Genomic DNA, 14,875 nt, shown 5'->3' on the forward strand with positions numbered 1-14,875 from the left:
ACTACCGAGATGAAATTCAAATTCTTTATCCAGCTCCAGGATCTGGAAACCCAAATTCCCCTGCACTGGGAGCTGATGTCCTCATAGCTGATGTCATAGCTGTTGGCAGCCGACCTGGCTGTTCCCAGGGGGTTCATTACTGCTGCTGCTGTAATCGACTTTGTCCTGCCTCCAGCCCTCTCACAAGCATCTGGTCCTTCTCTCCCAGACTCAGTAAACCTTTGGAGAGCCCGTTTACATTATGGATAGCCTGATACATTCAGCAAGAGGCAATATATCAGCAATTTAGTTATTGTGGATTAGGTCTCAAATATCCCAGGGATATAATGTTGGTCTTTCTCACCTTGTGTGTAGGAGGACTAATGGTAAATTATCTGGATGGTTTACATTTTCTGGTTTGTATTGGAGCTCCCAAGGACCAATTTATCCTGATTGAATTGCAAACAAGGCTTACCGTCATCTCCCATGCAGGGGCCAGACCTCTCCATAAATGAATTCAGAGCAATTCAGGTTACCCGAAATTCTTCCTGTTGATGGGATAACGGCATAAATCCTGCTAATGTTTAGACTGGAAATTGTTTGCAGCAACCTGAGCTTGACTGGTGGCTGCAATAGCAGAAAGAATCAAAATTTGTGACCCGAGGTGAGGGTGGGAAGAGCTGGAAGCCCAGCCCTGCTGCTGCAGCCTCTGCTGGTGGGCACACCGCAGACACTGTGTGCTTGCAGGGAGGTTTTGAAACATGGGGATCGTGCTGGTGACCTGCCTTGGCACTGGCTTTTCAGCCTCCAGGATGCCAGTAGCTTTTCTGTGCTCCGTGGGCAGCTGTGGCTGGAGGCCCAGGCTCTCTTTGGGCTAGAAAGCAAGGAAACAAGGAGGAAGAAGTGTGTGCTTGTCTGGTTTGTGCTTGCAGCCTCAAGGTTTCCCATGGCACTTCCCTGCCCTTGCACTGAACAAGCCCTGAGAGATGGGGTATGTGGCGGCGGCATAAGCTTCACGCTGGCTCTTGGCACGCTGGGGCTGTATTTGCTCCCTAAGAATATCCCTGCTGCTGTCCCCACACCGAGGGGACTTTGCCTAAACTGCGAGTGTTGTGTAAACACTGCAGGACGTGGAGCGGGTTCAGCGTGTACTTCCTGCGAACGCGCTTCACCTGCAAACCCACCGTAATTAAAAACAAGGGGCAGCGGCGCCGTGCTCCCTCCAGCGCAGCTGGTGCTCAGCACTAATTTGGGGAGAGATTACTGACACTGCCCCGCTCACACCAGCCAGCATCCCTGGGGTCCTCTGGCTGTGCCGTGCTGTGCCGTACCATGCTGTGCCGTGCCGTCTGTCCGGTGGGTCCCTCCGTGCCCGGCTGCCGGTGCTGCCTCAGCCCCGTGCAGGGGAGCCCCGTACCGTGCCCAGGTCCCTGCACGTGAGCCCTGTGCGGAGGGAGGCTGTGGGGCTGGGGTGGGATCCCCTCTCTGCACAGCTCTCCGCTCTGGTAAACACTCCCAACAGCCCAGCTTAAGCACTTGACAGTGTTTATAAAGCAGCTTGCAGCAAACAGACTTGGAAGTGCAGAACAAGTTGGTGTTTACACAAGCGACTAATTATTTATTTGAAAATCCTGTGGATGAGCTGTGGGCTGTAACGACAAGCACATGGGGAGCGCTGTGCTTCTGCCCCAGCAGCGCTCGGCAGAGTCGCAGCAGGGACACAGTGAAAAGTTCAAAGCCGTCGGGGCGGGAAGACGACGGCAGCGCTCTGCGGTGCCCGACGGCCCCCGGGCCTCACCGGCACAGGTGAGCCAAAGCTGCCGGGGATACCTGCCCCAGGGCACACCTCGGCGTCGAGGCACGAGCTGCTACGAGGCCCGGCAGTACCCGGATCGTCTCTCTGCAGCAGCTGACTCAAGATGCTGCTGGCCCAGTACCGCTGCTGCGGGCAGCCCTTTCTGTTCAGGTATTTTGCTGCTCAAGCCATAACCACCCTGCAGCTGGGCTGGGGCAGGGGAGCTGCTCTGGCCGGTGGTGCCTCGGCAGGTCCCCAGCCCCACGGTGGGCGTGGGAGGGGACCGGCACCCCGGGGCCCGTGTCCATCCCGCAGGCAGCGTGCGGGCTGCGGCCAGGCTTCGTTCCAGCACCATCGCCACCGGCCATTTGGGGCATCAGCGATTGCGCAGTTATTATAAAGGGATTAAAACCATTTTCTGTTTCATTTGACCTCACAGAGTGAATGTTGTCGCCTTTATTCCCACACAATGGCAGCCGTTGGCAGGGCTTTGCTCTCCCAGCTGCAGAGAGAAGAGCGTGGCCCTGCCTGGCAGTGCCAGAGCTCTTGGTGCAGCCTGGAGGTCACCCGTCCTGCGCGCCGGCCGCAGGGCGCATGGAAAACCACCTCCTGGGTCATTTCCCAGGGGAGCAGCACACTGCTCCTCAGCAGCCCTGCCTGCGCTGCCTCCCCCCTGGCGTTGGGCATCGCAGCCAGCAGGAGCAAGGTCTCGGGTGCTCCAGGGCGAGGACGGGGCACACAGCAGCTCCCGGGTTGGCTGCGCCCGGAGCCCTGCGCACTGGGCTGCCATCTGGCAATTTCCTGCTGCACTGGGCTTTATTTGTTCTCCAAGAAATTCATGCAGAGCAATTGGTTTGTTGCCTGTCCTCTCCTCCCGGCATTGCCGTCTCGTTGCCCTGTGCCGCCACGCACGCTGGGCGACGCGCCGCCGCCGCATGGCGAGGGCAGCGCAGCACTCGCAGCCGCGCTCGCTGCCAAACGCCGGGCTTCCTCCACCGGCAGGGCCGTGCAGGAGCCGGTGAGCCCTGGGCAAAGCAGCTCCTGCGCTCGGCCCTGCTTGGCACTGCCTCTGCCCGCGCGGGCAGCGCTGACCCTTCCCTGCCGCTCTGGGGGAATGGGAGCTGAGAGGTTTGGAAATTCCCTCCGAGCAGAAACGATCCCGCCCTGTCCCCAGACGGCCCTGTCTCCAGCTTGGGACTGCAGGCTCGCTTTTTGCTCGGCTCGACTACCAGCCCAGAGATGCCCACTTGATGGGAAACATCTTGTGCGCTTGGCAGTCTGCAGAGGCCATCTGCTACTCGAGGAGGGGCGGCCGAGGGGGACTGGCACTATTTTAAACAAGTTACAGCTATAACCGTATGCAGCATCGGCAGATGGCAAAGCTGTGTTAGGCGTTTCTACATGTGCTAACTGTTATTAAGCAACTCAGTGACTTGTGGATGAGGTTGGAGGGTGATTTGCCCCGCGCCGCTCCGGGTGCCACTGTCTGCCTGCACCCCCCTGCGCTCCACTCCCCCAGTTCACCCCACGGCTTCCACCCTCGCCCGCTGCAGTGCCGGGTCCAGCCATTGTGGGAGCGATGTCGGCTGTTGAGTTAATCTGCTCTCCCCTTCCTTTGCAGTTCCTGGGAGTGCACTTGGAAACTGCAAGCAGCTAACGCCCGCTGCCCGAGCCCCCAGATGGGACTAGAGCCAAGCTCCTGCACTCCTTACGGGGATGAAGGTAGAGCCATGTTACCTGCTACCTAAGCTCGCTGTTGCTGATGTAGTTTGTGGATATGGTCCCACACCAGGCTTCGTGCACAGACTCTCAGCTCTGATCCAGCCTGAGACGTTTTAGCGGCAGCAGAGAAATCCCCAGCTGTGGAGCGGGCTCCTCCGACCACCCTGCGACGGAGGGGCTGCAGCGCTGGAGAGTTACTATGCAGCTTGGACTGTTTGTGGTGGTGGTTTTTCTAAGCTCGATGGATCTAACAGGCAGCAGCAAAGTGGTGAAGGGCAAGAGGCAAAGACGAAGTATGTATGAAATGCTTTTCTTCTCTACTTCTTGTGATGCTGTACAGTTCGTGCAGATGGTGAATGTGTTTACCAACACAGAGAGCTGGGCAGAGGCTCGGGGCGCCCTGCGAGCCCTCAGAGCTCCCCAGGTCCCACCCGTGTGCGGACATGAGCACTGCCCTGTCCCGCTGGGTCTGCCACAGCCCCGAGCCGCAGGCAATTGGCCCCTCGCCTGCAGGCAGCGCTGGGCAGGGACGGGCAGGAGCTGCCCCTCAGGCTGTGGCTCGGGGCAGGGACCAGCCCGTGCTGCTCCCCAGGGCTGCAGCCCTCGGGTGAGCTGGTGCCCACGGCAGCGCTCGCAGCCAGAGGAGTTTGCTCTGCAGAGCAGGACGGGGTTGGCCTCCCCCCGCCCCACAGTGCCCCGGCTGCCGTGACCCCTGCCCGCCTTCGCGCCCGCAGGCACCGAGCAGGCAGGCCACGGTGCACGTCCCGCCCTGCGCCTCGCCGAGGCCGGCAGCCTCCAGGTCCCCCACCATCATCGGGTGCCTTCCCGGGGGCAGTGAGCAGCAGAGGGAAGGGAAGAGAGGTGGGAGCGTGAGCCAGGCGTCACTCCCCACCTGCCTCCCCAGCACTGCTCTGCTGGCAGGCTCCTGCCCCGCACCATCCTGTCCCCCACGGCCACCCCGTCCTGCCCGGAGCCCCCCTGCAGACTCTGCCCGGGCAGCTGGGCCATGGTGGGACCGGGGAGTATTGGTTTTAATTACCCCTCCAGCCCAGACGGTCCTTGGCCAGTCCAGCCCAGGGCTCATGCAGAGCAACCAGGCTGAATCGGCACAAGAGCAGCCACATGGGTTTGCCCTCATTTATGTAAGCTAGTTTTAGAACTGGTTTACATTAAAACTGGTTTAAATTAAATTATATAAAAATGATTTTATATTAAAACTGGGACTGCTAAGCCCTGTGAGAACAAGGAAAACTTGATGTCAGGGCTAATGCTGTGAAGTGCAGTTTCCAGCGAGGGCTCGGTTTATACCTTTACCATAAAGGCAGACCTTGGCACCACGGCCCAGCACTGTGGGAGGGATGGGGCCAGATCCCCTGGGGGTCCCTGCATACGGGGGGCCAGGGCCCAAAATGCCAAGGTGACGTCCCAGTCCAGACCCAGCAAACCCTCATGGCAGCCAGGCAGTGAGGGTCCGCAGGGCTGGCGACCCCTGTCTGCTTTATGTTTCATTTTCCGAGGCCACAGCAGCCTCCGTGCCCACGGACCCAGCGATGGGGCTGGGACGGGCAGCAGGGGAGCTGCCGGGGTCTTGGGTCACTGCGGGGGGAGAGGAAAGTTTTCTTACCTCTCAGTCTGCCATATGAACACTGTGGTGCTCCGTGCTTGCTTTTGAAGTGTAGTAAACACAGTATTTAAAAGAATACATCTTTAAATACACAGCTTTTCTATAAACAAGGAGGCTGCTTGCATAATAAACTAATAAAAATAACCTGCATTCTAGCCTGCAAAGAATGCTATTGGTTTCAAAACAAGCAGCATTTTATATGATAATTAAAAGCAGAAAACTCTCAAGACATGGGACTGAGTATTTTTCTTGGACTGAACTTAGGAGCTGAGAACACATCTCTATTTTGAGGGCAGTGAAATCTCCTGCACTGCCAGATACAGTTAACAAAGCGGGGTCAGAGCGAGATCTAGCCTGGGACGCAGCCTGGCCTGAAGCACAGCGCAGAATTAGACGGTTTCGCTCCAGCACCGCACGGCTCCGGTCCCGGCTCATCCCGCACCGTGCCCGTGGCTCAGCGGGGTGGCCCTGCCAGCTCCAAGAGGGGACGCGGCCGGGAGGCACTGGCCTGCCGGGGGACGTGTCCCTCGCGGGCGCCTGCCCAGCGCGGGCAGCAGGGCTGATGGACAGGGCTGGGGGCTGGTGGGGAGACAGCGCTGGGCTCTGCGGAGGGTTGGTGGCTGCTTCTGGGCCATGCTCCTCACCGCTGCCACCGTCACAACCCTCGCACCGGTGCGGCGCTGGCGGCCGTGGGCATCGGGCACGGGGCCGTGACGCCCGGAGGGGGTGTGCCGGGAGCCGCAGTGAGCGTGCAAGCGCAGAGGACCCCAGCCCTCGGGCTGCGCCGGTCCCTACCCTTCCTGCCGGTGGTGCCGGTGTCTTGGGGCCGAAGCCGGTGCGTGCAGAGCCCGGCCATGCGGGTGGGCACTAACCCCTGCCTCTGTCTCGCTCTTTCAGTCAGCACCGAGCTGAGTCAGGGCTGCGCCAGAGGCTGCGACCTGTGCTCCGAGTTCAATGGGTGCCTGAGATGTTCCCCCAAACTCTTCATCCTTCTGGAGAGGAATGATATTCGGCAAATTGGGATTTGCCTACCGTCTTGTCCACTGGGATACTTTGGCCTTCGCAATACAGACATGAACAAGTGCATCAGTGAGTAGGGGGGTGGGAGGGAAAGGGCGAAGCACGGGAGGGTGGTGGTGCTTTGCAGGGGATCGTGCTGCCTCTGGTCAGGGGAGCGGAGATGCTGTGGCTGTACTGAAGGGGAGAGGGCGGTGCTGAGCAGGGCAGTGATCTACTCAGGGAATAACCCCGTAATTTATGTCAATGTTGGCTAATGTACCTTAGGTGCCCAGATGCTTCCCCGCCGCAGCCCTGTTCAGCCGCTGCAGCATGCAGGTAGCTGGGATGCTCCTTCCCTTTGACCAGCCACTAGATACTGCCCAAATAGTGCCCTCAGAAGCTGGGTAAACATCCACTGCCCCCACACCAGCCCTTCCATGCAGGTTTTGACTTGAGTTTTGGCCTTCCTGGTCTTTGAGAGCCTCTGCGGGTCTCTCTGCTGCGGGCACATGGTGGTAACGGCCCCTTAGAGCAGAGGGCCAGCGGCGAAGCCTTCAGGGCTGGGTTGCCCAGCCGCAGCATGCTCAGCACTGCCCAGGTACGCTGTGGACGTGGCATCCTGCAGGACATTTGGGAAGCTCTGTTACCTGGGCTGCCAGACTGGCCTCCTCTTTCCTAGGGAGGAAGAAAGAGGGAGATTGTTTCAGCCTTTAAGGTACTACTCACACAAGTACCTTTTCTCTCTCCCCTGCCATTCACCACAGCCAAGCAGCTCTCTGAATGAGATCCTTGGCCTGGGGCTGCCTCTTTCAGCCAGAGCACCAGAAAGAAGCTGGACATGGAAAAATGCAATCACTTCCCTGGCATTTTCATGCAAACCACCCTCATGGACAGATTTCAATCTAACCCAGTTTCTTTGCAGCCTGTACTGTAGCTGCAGCTGGAGCAGCTGACATGGGATTTTATTCTTTGCAGTGTCCCGCTTTGGCTGACTGATGCTTAGCTGAACACCAGCCCAAACCTTTTCCACTCTGCCTGATTTCGATCTGGCAGCGGCTGCTGCTGGCTATGAGAGCCGCAGCACAGTGGCTCTGTCCTGTATCAAGGAATGGTGCAAAGAAAACTGACTTCTATCTTAGTAGCGCGACCAGGCCTGGCAGGACGCTCAGAGGCCCACCCTGGCTGTTGGCAGACCCCTTGGAGCCAGGAGCGCACTCCAGTCAGCAGTCAAGAGCTTCCTGAGTCTTTTGCTCACATCAGACTACATGACGGCTTTGTGGTTTTTTTTCTCCCCAGAATGCAAAATTGAGAACTGTGAGTCCTGTTTCAGTCGAAACTTTTGCACAAAATGTAAGGAAGGTTTGTATTTGCACAAAGGGAGATGTTACGTCACATGCCCCGAAGGCTACTCTGCTGCCAACGGCACCATGGAGTGCAGCAGTCCTGGTAAGCGACGCTCGGGCACTCGCACCGAGCCCTTTATGCGTCTGTCGGGCCCAGTTACACGTATTGCTACAGTCTGGTTTAGATGATAAAACAAACCCCTGAGAGACAATGGCTCGTCGTACCCGAGTCGAGTGGGTGATGGCACAGGCCAGACCCAGCCCTTCAGGGGGCAGAGCCCTGCGGGAGCCGGCCCAGACGGGGAGCAGCACCCCAGCATTGCTGCGCGTGTTTGTGAAGCGTGGCTCAGGGTTTGTGCGGTATGGCAAGGAAGGGGGTGCCTTGAACGCTTAGGAAGCTGCTGGGGAAACACATGTGCCCTTCAAGCCTACGGTGGGGGAGAGGTGCGATGGTGTGCAGGGGCTCTGGGAAGTCCTGAGGCAGCAACGGAGAAACCAGAGTTACTGCTGGCCTCTCTTGTTACCTGGCAGCACAATGTGAAATGAGCGAGTGGGGGCCCTGGGGGCCCTGCTCCAAGAAGAGGAAGCTCTGTGGCTTCAAGAAGGGCAACGAAGACCGAACGCGGCGGATCCTGCAGGCTCCCTCCGGAGATGTGTCCCTGTGTCCTGCAACCACGGAGGTGCGGAGATGCACCGTGCAGAAGAACCAGTGCCCCGAAGGTGAGCAGACGTGGAATATCTCACCACCCCTCCCCAGCATCCTTTATTTGTCAGGCATAAGTACCCAGCCAATTCTCCAGTGTCAGAAACGCACTGTGCATCTCGCTACCCCTCTACGGTCCAGGGAACACAACGTGACAGCAGCTAGGAAGCCCCCTGGGTGGAAGTGGCACAGAGACCCCCGGGTGGGTGATGCTCAGCACGCCTGCCATGAGGCTCCTGGGCTTTCAGATATTTTAGCTTCTCCCCTGGCCAGAGAGCAGCAAGGCAGCTGAGCAGCCTGTGTGCTGCGGTGAGGGGAGTCGTCTTCTCCTCCGCCAGAATGCTTAGGTCTGTGTTTTTCCCAGGAATTAGAGTGCCTTCAGGATGAATGGTGGTTCGGTCATCCTCTTATGGGGTGGACAAGGATTGCAGCTGGGTTGAGAGTTTTGAGGGAAACCGGTTCTGAGCAGTGACTAACACCACAGGGATTAAACAGCCGGGCAGGGGGAGGCAGACGCGGCCGATCTGTTCCTCTGATGCACACAGCAGTGTGCGTTAGCTAAGGGGCTTGGTATGCAGCCGCGGAGAAATGCGAGTGCTAACACTTTAGCTGGAGACTGACAATTACAAAGCTAAATCCTGATTTGATCCTTCTTCCCTGTTTATATTTAGGCAACACCTCGCAATGCAAAGCACAGCCTGGCAGATAGGGCGGCCCTCGGGCACCTCTGTGTGTGGGGAGGGGCGCAGCCCCTTCGGGCCACCCCCGGCAGCAGCGGGCCACGGGCCAGCTCGCTCTGCCGGAGAGCCTCACGGTGCCCCTTTGCTTTACTGCAGGGAAAAGAAAGAAAAAGGAAGAGCAAGGAAAGCAAGATAATGCGAATGGGAACAGAAATCGGAAAGACACCAAAGACGCTAAGTCTGGCACCAAGAAGAGGAAGAGCAAACAGAGAGGGGCCGCGGTCCCCGCCACGTCCGCTAGCCCTGCCCAGTAGCTGCCCCTTTATGTCACCTGATGGCAAGACTTCATTGCTGCTATGTATATGAAAGCTTTATTGAACCAGAGCACTGCTACACAACACATACACATGTCCAGAAAGACAGACATATACTCCCAGACTGACCCACAGACCCGACAGAAACTACATACGCAATACTTAAGGAGGCTGCACACACACCCCCCCACCCAGGACCGTGGAACTACGCTGCCGAGAAGAGGAGTGGGAGCATGCCTGGAGGGAAGCCCACCTCCCCAGGGCTCCTCCGGGGACGCTGTGGGGAGGAGAGGTGGGGTACGAGTCAGTGAAGGACCCAGAAGCGAGGCTTCACGACCAAAGGCCTCAACCCGAGACCAGCCGTGCGGCCCCAGCGCAGCACGGCTGCAGCCAGAGGGGCGAGGCTGGCCCCGCACGGCCACTCTCCCCGACCTGGGACCTGGACTCACACGAAGGCAGGGGCCTCTTTCTCTTCCCCCCACCCTTTATTTTGTGTTTTAAGCTGTATGACTTTATCATTGCGAATACATGTTAAACGTTTGTGGTACGAGGTCAGTGGTATCTGCCCTGAATCTGCTTCAAAGAGTTATTTCAAATTAAAAAAAAAACAAAAACCAAAATGACAACCAGCTTCCTGAGTGTGTGGTTCATGCCTTGGCCCCTATGGAGGCTGGTGTCCCACAGGACAGAGACTCACTTGTGGAAGGGAAACTCACCAAAGCTTTAAGAAAATCCCAGAAAACGTTGCCAGCTGCCCTGCAGCCACAAATCAGCCGCCCTGCGCTCGCAGGACCCCAGCTGTGCTCCGCGGAGCCCCCTGAGGAATTTCCCACTGAAGGATACAGTTAACATGCAGCAGATTGAGAAAATGAGAGGTTACAACAAACCGCAGGTTGCCGAAGCATTGTGACTCCGCTTGTACAGTCACAGCTGCGGGACTCCATCCCGGGCTAGGGACACGCTCGCCCGGCCGCCCGGACACCACCCAGGCGCGTAGCAGGAGGGAAGGCAGGCGGGTGGGGGAAGGTCCGGGCTCTAAAGAAGAGAAGCAAACCGTTAAGTTTGGTAGAAACTACTGGTCTGCATGCCACCGACTGGGATTCCCCGGATTCAGCACAAGCGCTCCTGCTCTGCAAGAGCCGGCACCTGGGCAGAGGAACCAGGACGAGGAGCGTGCGGGACAGAGACCGAGCGAGAGCCGTGCAGGGCACACGTGAACGCTGCCTTCCCTGCGCGGAGAGCTTTACCCTCGGCAGTGTCACGAGGTGGCATACCGCTCAGCTCCCCTTACATTTTAAAATGTGCTTCCTCGGTATAAACACGTGCAGACATTTAATTCCTCTAGAGTTCAGCAAATGCCCTGTGGTCCTGAGGGATGGAGCCAGGGGAGGTGCCGTGGGCGGATCAGTGATGTGCTGCCGAAGCTCCTAGCTCCCCCAGCAAGGTGACGGGCAGGGAGAAGCTCACCCCGAAGCTAAACGGTCTCTGCTGTGCTTGCTTTCGTACCACCTTCTCCGTTCTGCGGTTTGGGAGGGCAGAGCGAGCCAGCGCGCGCGCGGACGCCTGCGGGAGAGCCCCCTGCTCGCTGCGACGGGCCACCCGCCCGCGCCCGGCCGTCCTGGTCCTCTCCCGCGAAGAGCCGGCGGCTCGTGGCGCCCACCCAGGACTCGGCTCCGGCAGAGGACACCGAACCTCTCCCTTCGCCCCGTTCGCTTTGCGGCTGGTTTGGCTCAGCGCAGGACGTGGGAGCTGCACAGTTGTTTCAGCTCCAGAGCTGTACCAAGCTCTCCGTGACTGCTCTGCTGGCAGCAAAACCTTTCAGCCCATCATCCACTTTGTGTTTAAGTAAACAAGAAGCCGTTATATCTTTTAAAGGGGATTCCATTTCAGCACAATGATAAACGACCAGCATACCAAGCAGAGAGAGAAAGAGGTTCTTAAAAGTCATCCTTTGAGTTGTTTATGGATCATGTTCAGACGATTCCTGAAAGCCTCCCAGCTGAAAGATCAGATCTCACTTTATTTTCTAGCCCCAGCTAGCCTGTGAGATGAGAATTCTGTTTGTGCCACGGCGTTGCATGTAAGCAGAACCGTTCTTCCCTTCCGCTTTTTCGCAGCAATAATCAGTAACCCTTTCGTGAACCTCAGCTTGCTAACTCATAAACGACGCCCTCCTCCCCCTCCTGCAGTATCTCAATCCAGTTCTCAACAAGGATTAGAGAGAGGCGAGAGTGCATTAGTAAGGTCTTGCACACAGAGGCTCTTTAACTGACTGGATTCCCTACAGGAACTCATGGCAATATTAGCACAACTGTTTCAAAACTAAACTGCATATAATAAATCAACACAACCTATTTTATAGAACTTTCTAGAGTTTTTTAGAAAAAACGACAAACTTCTCTCTGTTGTAGCCTTTTCCCTTCCTTCTTCCTTTTTCACAGCAAAATGGGAAAGAAAAGGGAGAAAGGCAAAGGAAAGTTTAAAATGCATATTAGGAAAATCCAAGATTTTTCAGTATGGGTGATTTTAAAATTAAATGGCTTTAGAAAAATTAGGAGGAAAACATAAAAAACAAATAAAATTTCTTTTTTTTTAACCAGCTCGAGAATCGTGCGCATTCCCACTCCCAGAGAGCTGGTTCATTTATGAATTTAGAAACCTTTTGCCTTTGACCAACGTGATTTGCACGCTGAGCTCAACAGCCGAAGCCGGAGATTTCCTTAGCTAGGTTGATGTCATCTCAACTCACACGCACACGAACGCTCTCTTTCAGCCCACCAAACAGAACCTGTGGTGTTCTCTCCATGGCATCACTGTAAAATATGCTTCTTTAAACAAATAAATAAACAAATGGGTTTGCTGAACAAGCTCCGTTTGCTTTATTCACCAAAACTGGAGTCAAATCCCGACTGTCCGAAAATGTCTAGAGAGAGCGAGCCTCTGCTGCGCGTCTGTCTGCCGCCGCCGTGCAGAAGCCAAACGTACCTATAGGGACCACGGCACGGACACGTTGCTGCTCCGGCTTCCGCGCACACTCGTGCTCTGTACTTTGACCGTCCCGCGGCCGAACTGAGGAAGCAGCTGCTAGACGTAGAGACAGAGAGGCAGATCCTCGCCAGGAACTCCGCTGCACAGGACATGTCTTCATTTATACTGTTGAAAAAACTGGTGTGTGTTCACTGGGCAGACTTCTACTCAAAATCTGCCGTTTCTAGGCAGTTTACTTAGCTTTTGGGTAATTCATCCCACGTAACGGGGAACAAAGGGCAAGGAATAACATATTAGCAGCTTACAGTCGTGGGTTTGGAACTGTTTAATTTCTATCCCATTCGCCGAGATTTAGGAGGTAAAGCAGACAAATTTCACCAAACACAGGTTGGTTGTATTACATTCTTATCTTCTCTGTGTAATATAAATCTGTATTTTTCATCAGTCAAGTTAAATGTGTGCACACATACTCCTCGAACAATAATTTACTGGCTTTCTACCCCCATGGAGATGGAGGCAATGTATACGCGTTTTAGTTCATGTTTATGTTAAAATGATTTCTCACTCAGAAGAAATCTTAGCATTGATTAAAGGAAATAGAGTAGGACAGTGAAACAGGTTATCCCTAATACTATTATTTGGATTACATTGTCTGAGAACGCAAAAAAGGATATTGTATATGTTTATATATATTTATATAAATATATATATTTATATATTTACATATTTACAGATTTTATTACGTCAATAGTCTTCACAGAGAGAGATGTTAGGCATAACATTAAAAAAAAAATCTATTAAAATTACAGAAATACCACCTGTATTTACCCAGTCACCATAAATAAATCACACCAATGGCATTTACATACATGATAATATAGCCAACTGAATGCCAAACCATGGTTTAGATGGAGCTGCTTGCCAGAATCTCCATGATTTTTGAAGATCAGCAGGATCTTAGTGGAAAAAAAAAGAAGCAACCAGGTAGACAATGTATTGTTATTTACAGCACCAGCGAAACCGCCTGGCGGGAACCTCTCCCACCGCTCCCCGCTGACACGCCTGCAGCAGGCCCCCTCCAACCCCGCGGTGACAAGGCTAACACGCACGATGCGTGATCATGTTGTCTTTCCAGAAAAGAGGTCACTTTTCATGACTATCAAAACCGAATCACAACTTTACAAAAGCAAACCATTTATACGCAAATGCTTTAGGTTCCGGACGCTGGGAAACACTCGATTCCTGCGGGAGAGATCCGCAGCACTGGCGTACGTGGAAGGAGAAAAGCAGAAGGCTCTGCAAGCCCGGGGAGCCGCGCAGGACCGAGCACGACGTTTGCTCCGAGGGCCCGGCCCTGCTGGGCACCGCGCAGCCCGCTCTCTCAAAGTCCTTTTTCACTTTTTCGCCTTTTTTGCTTGACTGTGATTCTCTCCCCCCTCCAGCTCTCCCTTATTGCTTTCCGTCGCCATTTCGGGAGCTCCAGACCCAAGGGAACAATACCTGCGATCGCTTTTGTTTTTTCTGTTTAAGGAACCGTCAAACGTGGAGCCTTTTAGGAGCCCTGCCTCCCCCTTGTTTTAGCTACCTCCCCAAAAACCTACTCCTGAGGAACCGAGTCGGGAAAACTACTGCGGTGAGAAAGCATCTACGGTATCTTCTGGCAGTGCTTGGGATGATTTTGAAGGCTCGCTGTGGAACCCGCTTCTGTCCTTGTGCTCTGCAAGGAATTGCTGCAACAAGGGGAGTAAGATGGCTGACGCTGTCTTTATCCTATTAAATAAAACAAAGTAGCTCAATACCGCGCTGAAAAAGTGCTCTGAGTACAAGTCCAGTCTTGTTCTGAAGTCTTGGAAATCTATTTTTCCTTCATGTAATTGACAAAATCTGTAGATCATACGAGGAAGACTGTTCCTGCCAAAAATCAAACATCACTAGTTTTTAATAATACAATGGGAATAACCCCTTAGAACATATGTAATTATGGCAATGAGTCATTGTGATGGCATCACCTAACCGCATTCACTGGGATTTTGACAAGGAAGAGGCCACATGAGATTCGAAATGATTTCATTTCAGCAATGGTCAGGCTGCTCGTGTCAACAAAGCTGGGGCCCTTTGGCAGACACGGCAGGCCTGGCATCCATCCCTAACCCCCCTGTCCTCTCTGGTACGCAGCACGGACAACATCCCGCGGTGGCCAATTTAAAAAGAAGAAGGAAACAAAGTTAAAAATTGAAACGAGAGAATGCATCAATAGCAAATGAAAAACCTATGAGTCATACACCAACACGAAATTATTTTAGTAGAGTAAAATATCTGACTCGTCTGTTATCAGACGCACAAGTAAACAACCGCAGCTACAGAGATACTGCAAGTTAAATACTGACAGCCCCAGTAATGTAATTTTGGTCAGGAGAAACATGAGCGAGAGGAGAGCGCAGCTGAAAGCATGAATTTATTCCAGTTTGAATCCAATACCCGTATGCTATCAGTATAATCTTTTCTTAAGACAGAATGTCCAGGGCTGTGGCCCATCCCGATCTGGGCGACAGGGCTCGCTGTGAGCGAGGCTGGGGAAAGTGGTGCCGAGACCTCCGTGTTAAAGCCTTCGCCGTGGGAATTCAGCGATTAACTCAGACACGTTACCAGTAAAAGTTCTCCACGACCCAACCTCATGTCTAAAGCCAGCTAATTCTGTTCTTTCACAGAAAGAGACAGCAATCTTCTG

The 14,875-nt window shown here is 54.6% G+C and overlaps 1 protein-coding gene across 5 annotated transcripts in view; it reads left to right on the forward strand.

Annotated features, from left to right (window-relative positions):
- RSPO1 (R-spondin 1) overlaps window positions 1-9,246 on the forward strand; it is a 29,455-nt gene extending 20,209 nt beyond the window's left edge. For all 5 annotated transcript variants that reach the window (XM_064471332.1, XM_064471328.1, XM_064471327.1 and 2 more), the window contains 5 exons: window positions 3,396-3,789; window positions 6,018-6,209; window positions 7,416-7,565; window positions 7,994-8,182; window positions 9,002-9,246. In XM_064471332.1, the coding sequence (XP_064327402.1) occupies window positions 3,696-3,789; window positions 6,018-6,209; window positions 7,416-7,565; window positions 7,994-8,182; window positions 9,002-9,159 (783 nt within the window). In that variant the 5' untranslated portion in view covers window positions 3,396-3,695 and the 3' untranslated portion in view covers window positions 9,160-9,246. The remainder of the gene's footprint in view (window positions 1-3,395; window positions 3,790-6,017; window positions 6,210-7,415; window positions 7,566-7,993; window positions 8,183-9,001) is intronic.
- The last annotated feature ends 5,629 nt before the right edge of the window (window positions 9,247-14,875 follow it).

The sequence above is a fragment of the Phalacrocorax carbo genome, chromosome 22 (assembly GCF_963921805.1).
Source record: "Phalacrocorax carbo chromosome 22, bPhaCar2.1, whole genome shotgun sequence".
Lineage (NCBI taxonomy): Eukaryota > Metazoa > Chordata > Aves > Suliformes > Phalacrocoracidae > Phalacrocorax > Phalacrocorax carbo.